The 10,927-nt window shown below is 41.1% G+C and overlaps 2 protein-coding genes across 2 annotated transcripts in view; both read left to right on the top strand.

Annotated features, from left to right (window-relative positions):
• Positions 1-9,349, top strand: part of efs (embryonal Fyn-associated substrate) — a gene marked incomplete at its 5' end in the record, with an annotated part of 15,540 nt that extends 6,191 nt beyond the window's left edge. Inside the window, 4 exon segments of the mRNA XM_014021039.1 lie at positions 2,160-3,113; positions 3,187-3,252; positions 6,387-6,644; positions 7,210-9,349. Coding sequence (XP_013876493.1) covers positions 2,160-3,113; positions 3,187-3,252; positions 6,387-6,644; positions 7,210-7,395 — 1,464 coding nt within the window. The 3' untranslated portion in view covers positions 7,396-9,349.
• A 100-nt stretch (positions 9,350-9,449) lies between these two features.
• acin1b (apoptotic chromatin condensation inducer 1b) overlaps positions 9,450-10,927 on the top strand; it is a gene marked incomplete at its 3' end in the record, with an annotated part of 11,034 nt that continues 9,556 nt past the window's right edge. The window contains 1 exon segment of the mRNA XM_014021040.1: positions 9,450-9,626. Within this exon segment, the coding sequence (XP_013876494.1) occupies positions 9,492-9,626 (135 nt within the window).

Here is a 10,927-nt window from a genome sequence, read left to right on the forward strand (position 1 = left end):
CTCATATTTAGACGTCCTATTTTGCAAATGCTGCCTTCCTGAAATTTGGTATGCTTGTTTGTCTTTGTGTCTATGGTGTATAATGCTGAGATTGTGATGCTGTAATTCTGAGTGTTTATGTGCTGCAGAACAGGAATCTGCTGTAAAACAGCAATTATGCTGAGTCAGGCTTGATTTTTAGTAATCTTTTCCTGTTAAATCAATAAATCAAATCAAATCAATCAAATCAAACGCAGATTTTACAGATGGAAAATTCTCAACTGGAATATGTTGTTGCGTTATGGACAGAAACGCATAGGGGCATTAGAAAATATTGATATGCTAAAATATGGTGACATTTCATTTTCAGATAATGCACTGTATGGATATTCAATTAAGGTTTGAAATACATACTGTATATTTGTTTTTGTGTTGTAATTTAGCCTCCAACCACTAGTTGGCCTCAGCCAGCCATTTGGCTAGAGAGCTTGAGAGTATAATGCTAGCTCAAACATTAGCATTATGAGTAAACATTAGCATTAAGTACTGAAGGCTGAATCTGAGCAGATTAGACCGACACCCGCTGCCTTCCAAGCTGAGGTAGGGTTGCCAACTATCCCATATTAGCCAGGATATCCTGTAAGGAACACTCCTTCTGCAGCCTGACAGCAGAGCCGTCCTGGTACAGAAGGCAGGTAGACATTTCTTTCACGAGCTGAACGGGGTCTCTGAGGGATGATACTGAAGTGGCCAAATGCAACGGCCATATGAAACACTAACTGCTTTGAAATGACTGGTGTACTCGCGCTACCCCTCACAGGAACACAAACTGTAGCAGCCTCCTTTAATCTTGTTTACTGAAACCAAACTCCTGCCAGTAAATATCTCTAAAAACCCATCATATCTGTAAAACACAAAGTTTGTTGTCCTTTTACAAGATAAACATCACTAGGGCTGCGAMTAAYGATTATTTTAATAATCGATTAATCTGTCGATTATTTTTTCGATTAATTGGCCAAATTATTAAAACACTTAATTACATAAATATAAGTAGATATGAATCATTTTAATTCCTATATCAATTAGGGATGCAAGTTATCGATTAATGTGAAGTTGGTTTATCTTATAGACCAACGGTTAATTGATAAGCAGCCATTTTCTTAAAAACCAGAGTTTTCTATTGAATCAAGAGGGTCTTTTCATAAAATGAAGGATTTTTTTTATAATAAGATGCTAAATTAAGAAAAGAAGCACATCATAAATATTTTCACAATTTATTTTACCAGCTGTATTAAACACTGAGTGGACGGAAAAAAAGTGGATTTCTCATACATTAATAAACTTGATTATAGCTATAAAACATAACAAAACAGAAATGTAATAGGTTGCTGAATGAGGGAAAACAGATAAAAAGCATAAAATATGATTTTTAGATGTAAAACTGTTATTAATTTGTTATTATAGTGAGAATTTATTTGCTTTTAGACGTTATGATTTTTCTCTGATTCATGTTTTGCTTCCTTCTTGTTGGTTCTGTCTGTGGCTAAAACGACCCAGTAAGCAGTTCTGAAGCAGAACCCCATCCCTCCCCACTCCCCTACTGAGACAGACCAGGATTTCTGCTCGCATCTTTTTTTTTTCCTTCGTCCCGAACCTTTTTGCTGCTAAACAAATAACTTTGAGCCTCAGTCAGAAAAAAACACGAGGGTTTTATATTTCTGGCCCGAGAGGAGGAAACAAATGATGGACTGAGTTTTTTTTTTTTTTTTTTCCACGGGACATGTTTCCTACTGGCAAAGCGGCTCGCATCAAATCAGACCGTTTTTTAAAAAAAATAAAATGTGGCATATACTTTTTATCATATCTTTGGTTCTGCTTGGCCTAACAACACAATTTAAAAACTGGTTTAAAGTTCGAAGTCTCTACTTTTCACTCAAGGGTCTCAGAGAGGGCGGATCTTTACAGGTGGAGCTTTTTTCTTCCCAAACTTTATTTAGGTCAGCTAGCATTGACAATGCTCTGTGGGTGACGTAAACGGCTCCGCGACAYGGCAAATCGATAATGAAATTCGTTGCCGACGTTTTTGATAATCAATTTTTATTGATTTTATTGATTCATTGCTGCAGCCCTAAACAGCACACAGTTTGTTTAAAATAGTCTGTTTTTGTTTATCTCTGTAGGTCTACAATGTCCCCACGATCTCTCTGAACACATGCACATCAGACGTCCAGCCTGATGAAGCTGAGGAAGAGGTCTACAGTGTCCCCACACTACCAGGCCTGCCTCTGGGCCCAGCAGAGTCCGGCCTCTGCCTGGAKGACATCGCTCAGATTGGACAGGTCTGTTGCGCCCCGGGATCTGAAAAACGGGCCAGYGGCAGCGATCCCAAACGGGACTCCTCCGAGCCCGACTGCGGCATCTACGACATGCCTGCCCTGACCGTGGAAATCCTTCCCCATTCCTCATCGTCGTCCTCCTCCTCCACCTCCACCCGCCGCCACTCTGTTTCCAGCAACGGCTCGGGCGATGTGCAGTGGAAAGCTTCCCTCTCCAACCTGGTCCACTCTGTGTTGAGCGCCGCCTCCTGCTCGGCTCCTGCTCTGTTGTCGCGGGACCTGGCCACCTCCCTGGCTGAGATCCTATCCACCTGGAAAGCCAGTCACACGGGCGATCCTCCGCCGCCTCTCCAGCAGGCCTGGGCCCGTCTTTCCGACCTGCTCCCGGCGCTGTCCGCCGTCGGTAACGCCCCCCCGTCAGARGGCCTTTTAACACTCGTACAGCGCACGCTGGAGGAGAGCAGCCTCCTCCTGCAGGCTCAAGGACGACCTCGTCTTCCTTCCCAGGAATCCTTGTCGCGCAGACCTCTACCAGCGCTCCCAGTGCCCGACGGGAAATCATCTTGCAGTGGGATGGGTTCCCGTAAAGGCAGCTGGATCCAAGAGAGGCCTCTTCCGCCAACCCCCCAGCCTGCTTTTCCTCTGCCCCCTACCCCAAACAGCGTGACGCTCACTGTGGGGCCCATTAACGGGGACGACGACCCCAATGAGTACAGCAATGAGTATGCAGGGATTGGCTTGACCCCCATCCCAGCCCCGGCTCCTACAGGAGACAGTGTTGGATATGTGAAGCTGCAGGTCAGTTTGCTGGCAACTGTATCACCACATGTGCAAAACCGCTTCTCTTAATGTGAACTGTTGTGTTTATCAGGGTAAACCTGATCTTCTTCCTGACCTCCTGACTGAGAACGGACAAACTATCACTGCAGAACCACGGGTGAGTCCTCCACTCTATAATCTCTAGAGGTGCACCCACTGCAGTTTTCTGGCTRATCTTTAAAAAGTCTGACCTGCCAATTCTGATTTTGGCTGATACCCTTTTTTTTAATAACTTATAAACTGTCACCTTCAATGTTGCAATCGTATTTTATTGAAAAACATTGAACAATACCCTTGAAATAATACAAACTTGTTTTAACTGGACATTAGGTAGTGCTCACAGCAGAGCAAAGAGAGGAAAGTGGCTCACTTCCAGACCTTTGTGGAGGTAGAGAAGAAGCCGATCATTTCCGCTGTTCTTATCTAAATATYGGCTGATCTCCCAAAATTAAGGAAATCGTTGCCTCCAAATTGGCCGGCCGATTTATCGGTGCACCCCTAGTATTTAGGKGTGTAAATCACCAGCTTTATCACGATASGATATTACATCGATATGTTTGGATGACGACTCGATATTTCTCGATATCACAATGTCTGTCACGWTATGATTTCGATATAATTCARTTCACATGTCTGCGATGGATATAATGCGATATCATATGCCCATCAAACACAATGACTGTGTTAGCTGGGTATATGATATCGATTMMCATCAAGCATATGATGACGATATAGATCAATATTTTCATTTTRCTTCGATATAACTGAATCAKGAACCATTCAAATCKATATAGATCGATGCATTGTTACACCCCTACTAGTAATCTCACCTCCACATAAATAATCTCTTCTGTTCTTTCTGCCACTCTTCAGGCTGTAATAAAAGATGTGTGTAGCACTGAAACCCAAACAGCAGCTCCACACAGATTCAGTCACTGATTCACTCTGAGCTGACTGTGCGCTCTGTTTACTACTGAGCACTGTGACTCATTAATCCAGCTTGCGGTTTGTTTGCTTCCCAACGTGCTCTTTGGCTTTTTTAATGTTTATCCAGCATCAAGCAACTTTACGTTTCATTCAGCTCTCTTGTCGATGCAGTAAAATGTCTCATCCAGTGTTACTTGGAGAGTAAGGGGACATTAAAACTGTTTTGGGTTGTTTGAGCGTTTGTGTCTCAAGTTGGTCACGTCTTTTCTGTCGCTCAGTCCACATTTTTCCTGCTCCTTGCAGGGTTCCCTTGTTACGCCTCAGATGCAAAACAAGAGGTCACTTGTAATTCTCAACAATCTGGCCTCACATGGGAAGGACCCCGCTGGACAATAAGTGACAGACAGCACAGTCATTTCTTCAGCAGTGTCTCTTGTTTTGATCTACTGTGCAGAGTTGTGTGTTTGAGTCCGACTCTTTCAGACATTTAGTAACAATTAAATGACAAATATTAATACATTCAAACAGGTTTATGGGTTATTTTTATCGTTGTTTGTAAACTTATCCATCTTTTCCCACTGGTTATTTTTAGACATTTTCCAAAAACATTTCCCTCCCATGTTGCAAAATGTATTTTTTTTTTAAATTCTCATTTATCTCATAATTTCATCTCATCGCTTTTGGCTGTTTAGAGAAGCCACAGTTGATACAGAACATCAAAACATTATTGAACTGTTTAGCATTTGCACTAACTTTATAAATTCAGGGTTCCCACRGGTCCTTGAAATCCTTGAAAGGTTTTGAATTTATTTTCTTTGCCRCTAAGAATCTTAGAATACACATTGCCACCCAAACTATAGACTTTTACATGTAATAGCTTAGCTGTACTGTGCTATAAGCAGAAGGCAGTGTGAAGCAGTCACACAGTGACATCATCAAGAGGATAGTTACTTCCACACTCAGCCTCGTCTTGTATACGGAACAGATCTTCTGCCTCATGGTTTCAGATTACAGGCAATAACTGAACAAGAATTTGTCAAGCAAAACCAAAGTCCACATCTAAAACTATTGTAAAAAGTCACAAAAATTTTTTAATTAGTTTTCCCTGCATCCTTTGCAGCTAGGATGTCATTCAGCTACAGAGCATTTCCTTAGTGCGTTGCAAAGTTTGATGAAGAYGCGCATCTTTGCTTTAATGGGGCRTACAAGTATCAYTTTTTAGAGTTATTAATGTTTAAATATAACAACTAAATTAGCAGAAACACGATTTCAAAGATTGTAATATGTCAAGCAGTGTCGGGCAGTGCTGCGGCGCCTCAAGCGCGATTAGAGCAGCGCTATTTGAACGATCTGAGCGTTCAATGTGCTTGATGCGCAAATCGCTGAAGTTAGAAAATCTGAACTTTTGCAGCTCGATGCGCCGCGTCAACCAATCAGAAAGACTCCACTGTGTGACGTAGCGACATATTTCCCGACGGGACAGTTTACTGAATGATGTCCACTAACCTGAAACAGATGGAGAGGAGCTCTTTAGCTGAAATCGAGTGCCTGCAGTCGGTGTCCTGACAGGAGATATCCTCACCAATGAGTGGCAGCGGCTCATCAGACTGGACTCGGGACAAAAATAGTCCTGAAAGCAGCTGTGAGCCTCTCCCGCAGCTCCTGGGTGATGAAACTCASMWYKWCTCTGAATTATCTGGTGAATTAATTATGAATTAATTATCTGATGAACGTGACATGCTCTTGCTCTCTGTAAATAAAGCAAAGCCACTTCCTCGTCCGACATTAAACAGAGCCCGACAGAGGAGGGAGGGGCGGGGAGGCTCTTGCCATGCAGCGCTTCAAGAGCTGACCTGCGTCTGACCTCAGAGTGCACAAGCGTCCAACTTGAAGCGTTAGATGCGATTTTGAAGCTGAAATCGCGTTCGGTGTGAATGCAGCATAAGATTTGTCTTGTCTTGTCTTGTCTTGTCTTACATGAACCTTTTTATCTGTGAATCTTTTTGCCCTGTGTGGATTTGTGTTGTCACGTTATATATTCAGGTTTGGTTTGTTGAAACGTAGTTATTGACTGTAAAACTGACACCATGACTGAGACGTCTGGTCCAGGAGAATAGAGAGAAACTGAGCGGTAGACTGGACATCACTCTATTCATTTTTTAAACATGGTGAACGTTAACGTGTTAAACATTAGTTTAGGATTAGTTTCCATCAATTTTATGTTCAGCTTTTTATCATTAGCAGATCTAAAAAAAAGTATCTGTTTATTGGTTAGCTGTGCCACCACTGCTAAACATAACCCAACTTACCATTTTCCTTTCTCAGTTGACTCCGTCTCCTCCACTGCCGGTGTCCCTGTCCCTGGAGGATTCGGAGCTGCTGTCCTTTTACTCCTCTCAGAGCCTGGCTCACCTGTCCTGCCTGGCGGACGCCATAGACGTGCTCTTCGGCAGCTTGAAGGGTAACCAGCCGCCTCGCATCTTTGTGGCCAGAGGGAAGAATCTCATTGTGACGGCGCACAAGCTGGTGTTTATTGGGGACACGCTTTCCCGTCTTCTGACGTCTGCTGACCTTCGAGCTAAGGTATTCAGAGAATTTCATTATTTTTTTAAGTAGCTGTGAYGTTGCTATCCTTCATATACAAAAAAATCCCAGGAAACATCTTTATATTTAAGAAACTTGGCATAATACATACGGTTTTATCAATTTTGTCACATAACTGACCTATTTTCTGCTGAATTTGGCTCAGTCAAAGTGAAACAGGAAGTGACATCAAAGGGGAACTCTTTAAGAATTCCTGTTTTTTCTTTATTGAAACATTATTTGATGTTTTACTCTTCATCTCTCTGATAGTGACTCAAAATAATCTAAAGAAACAGATTCTTCTCTACAGTCTGTGTTTAGTTATTGTAGCAACACTCTGTTCATGTCATTCCCCTTTGACATCACTTCCTGTTACTTCACACAACTATCTCAGCAACTGTTCATCTCAGCAGCGTGATATTTTGTTTACAATATTTTTTCAATGTTATCTTCCTAAAAATGCTTTCATATTTAATACAAAAATGTGATGTCACAGGCACTTTAATACGTAACTGTTAATAAAATCAAGTCACATTTGAGGTAATTTTTATTTCATATTCTTCAGATCACCACATCTGGAGGCCGACTCTGCCAGGCTTTGAAGGCGGTGGTTGTGGCAACAAAGGGCGCCGCTCAGAACTACCCGTCAGTATCGGCCTCCCAGGAGATGGTGGACCGCGTCGCAGAGCTCTCGCAGCATGCAGCCGGCTTCTCCACTCTGCTTCAGCGTTTGGCAGAAATATCGTCGTGATATTTCACWTCGTCTCGTCTTCACTACACCGATGTTTTCTTCTTGAAATGCCTTATTTGTTGGGACACTTCTTATCTGGCAACGTTCGACTAGGATGGCATCCTGCAGCAGAGTGTTTTTCAGCACATTGCAGCTGTTTCTAAGCTGGGCTTCTAGTTCTGTCTTCAAAGAGCACGTGTGGTTTACTTTTCTTTGCCTTTGTTTATGTACCGGCATTTTTGCTTTGATGACAYGTTTTTTATTTTATTTTTACTGTTAACTTATAGAAAATTTGAAMCCCCCCCCATGGTTGAAGTGTCCGTGTGGACGTGTTATTTTAGGAGCTCTGCTTTAATAAGCTCGCCATATTTCCTTTCCCTGCACATGATAGCCATTTTTTTTTATCCTTCCTTCCTTTATTTATTCAGCGAGCCCCCCACTCCAAAAATAAGTGTAAGAGGAGGCCTTGCATCCTGGTTCTGACCCGCTTTTCTCAATGTTACCTGATAGGCCTTTTTGTTATCATAAATCGGAAGCGGATTTAGCTGCATGCTGGGGATTTTTTGTGCTTGGACTAAGCAAATTTACATTTCAAGGAGAGTCCTTAAGAAAAACTTATTTTATTCTTCTTGAGCTCGGTTCTACTTGGAACTATTTGTTGCAACCCTCAGTTTGACTTCAGTTTACCCCTACTGTCGTACGCATGTTGTAATAGTTAAATTTAAAAGAAAAGGAAAGTCCTCAGTGACGAGGAGAAAAAAATATGCAGGAGCTAATCAAGTGTTAGTGAATGACTAATGATAGTTGGGTGAGAAATTTCTTAAACCTGCTCTTTCCCACAGTCACGTGTAAAGGAGATATAAAAAAAACCTGTTGACCAAGCTCACATGCTGCAACATGTCATGTTTTGAAGAGTAGCGCTAAATATCTCCCTACTTTGATTTTGAGCTACATTTTCCTCAAAGATACCCGCCACTGTGATTTGTTTATTTAGGACTAGAGGGGGCGATTAAATCTAAAACTGGTTGTTGCGTCACAATTTACGATAATGTAAAGTTTACACTAAAAACTTACAGATTATTGCTGTAACACTGATCTTCACCATGCTGCCCAACCTTTGTGAAAACTACAATATAAAGCACAATCCACTTTCTGAATGCCTCGTCCATCCGTGCATCCATCATATCAAATGTTTTTCGTGTCTCACTACAGTTCTGTTTACGCTGAATTATGTGTTGCGCAGACTGAAATATATTTTACCACATTTACACTACAAAYCTAAATTGTGTGAACAAAAACTTTTTTTTTTTACATAGGACTTTTTTTTGGCTGTTACGTTTTCCTTTCTTCAGAGCCATCTTGTGGAAGTTTGAAGTATTTAAGAAGCCTGATCAAACACTAGGAAAGAGTACACGATGGACGGTTCTTACACACATTTATTCTTGTCAACCCCCTGTGTGTTTTTTGCTTTCCCCTTGTTTTGCATGGCTTGGTTTTAATATTTTATGCACACCTTTCACAAAGGAGATTTAAGTGGACGACTTGCCATTTTTTATAAATATATTTTACATTACAAGTCAAAAATATGAGGAATTTTTTGTATGTTTTCTTTTTTTTTTACATTATGTGAAGTCTGTAGAGTCTTATATGTATTTGATAATACATTGAAATGAATCTTGGACTTATTTCCTACTTTTCAAACACTACATTTAATGTCTGTCATCAGTTCCTGTTCAGTACACAGATTTTTTTTTTTACAACAAAGCAAATGTGTTTGCTTGTGTGCAAATTTATACCTAAAATGTGTTTATATAACATTTTTTCATTCGGGTTCTGTAAATAACAATGTTATTTATTGACCCTGCTGGACATTTCTTTTACCAAATGATGTAGGTGGCCTAGTTTTTCATTAGGATAAAAAAAGTTGAAAGAAACACTTTCCTTTTCCTGAATAAAGCTTGACAAATAACTGTGACCATGGACATGACCTTTTTTAGAAGTTCCTGTACCGGTATGCGATTCGGGGCGAGCCGAGYGTTTTCCGAAAGCTACCGAGTAGTGACGCCGAGCGACGGCCGTAGCGACGTTTGTTGGGGGAGTTTAGCGGAGGGAGCAAAATGGCGGACGAAGATATTACGCTTGATGGAAAACCTCTACATTCGCTCCGAGTTGCGGATTTGAAAGCTGCCCTGGAGCAAAGGAACCTCCCGAAAAGCGGGCAGAAAAACACACTTATTAAGCGACTGAAAGGGGTGAGTTTTTGCGCTTGCTTTGCCCGTTTGTGTCGAGTTTGGCTAAAATAAGTTCGGCAGGAGGCGAGTGATGTGTGTGTGTGTGTGTGAGCGTTAGAGGCCGTGACGGTGTGTAGAAGCGGGAATATGTAAATAGTCATGCAGACGTTATTACAAGTCCACCAGTGTTTACAGTGATGGACAATGCAACAAAAGTACTTGCCCAGCGAGTTCGGCCTGGACTCTGAAGCACTCGCCGAACACCGTGTTGCACACAGTTGAACTGTGCACCTGTCAAGTCGAGGCCTAAGCYGAGAGTATTCAACAGCCGCACACAGTGTACAATAGTACATGACGGAATCCGCGTCCACGATGTCCCCATCTGTGTCGGGAGCGCGTGTCGCCTTGTAAACACAAAATTTGTACGCGCGTCACCTTCCGCCGCTTTCAGCACTTTGTATTTATTTTTTATTTCTTTTATTGAATATACACCGAGGTGGTCTAACTTTAGGGGACGTCCAACCAATAATGCTCCAGATTAAATCCATCAGATTACTCTTCCATAATGTTTCTAAGTGATTTAAAAAAAAAGAAGAAAATTATTTCATTTACACAAAGTTTTGGAAAAGGGAAAGTTAAGTATCATTTTAGTTCATTTCCACATAAAGTTTGTTTATTTGTGCAAGATTAGTTAAATTTGTTCTAACTCATTGGGTCGGTTATACGACTGGATTGATCTGAACTTAATGCATTAGAATTTCATTTTACATATTGGACTTGATTGTWACTGGATTGCACTGGAATAAATGGGATTAGATGGAATTATTTTGCAGGCATGTAATTGGATTTGCACCAGACTTATCTGCATGGTTGTTAGCTTTTCTGTGAAGTACCCTGATAACTTTTGTGAGTTGTTTTGATATAACTAAACCAGGAGTGACCATTCCTGGTCGAATTCCACCATCCTGCATCTTTTTAGAGCAGAGGTATTCAACCCTGTTCCTCATAACCTAYTATCCTGCAAGTTTGAGATGTTTCCCTGCCTTTACACAGCTGACTGAAATGAATGAGTGATTTACAGGCTTACTGTACTTGATAACATTCTGAGTAGGGCTGTGTATTGGCAAGAATTTGGCGATACGATACATATCATGACAGAGGGGTCACGATACGATATATCCCAATATATTTAGATACTGTAAACAAGGCGATATATTGCGATATTTTTTGTCCAAAATTTCTATTAAATAAAAACCTCTTACTGGGAGAAAAAAAAACAAAAAACCAAAATTCATTGTCTCAGAAAATTCTAATATTACATA

The sequence above is a fragment of the Austrofundulus limnaeus genome, unplaced genomic scaffold, assembly GCF_001266775.1.
Source record: "Austrofundulus limnaeus strain Quisiro unplaced genomic scaffold, Austrofundulus_limnaeus-1.0 Scaffold276, whole genome shotgun sequence".
Lineage (NCBI taxonomy): Eukaryota > Metazoa > Chordata > Actinopteri > Cyprinodontiformes > Rivulidae > Austrofundulus > Austrofundulus limnaeus.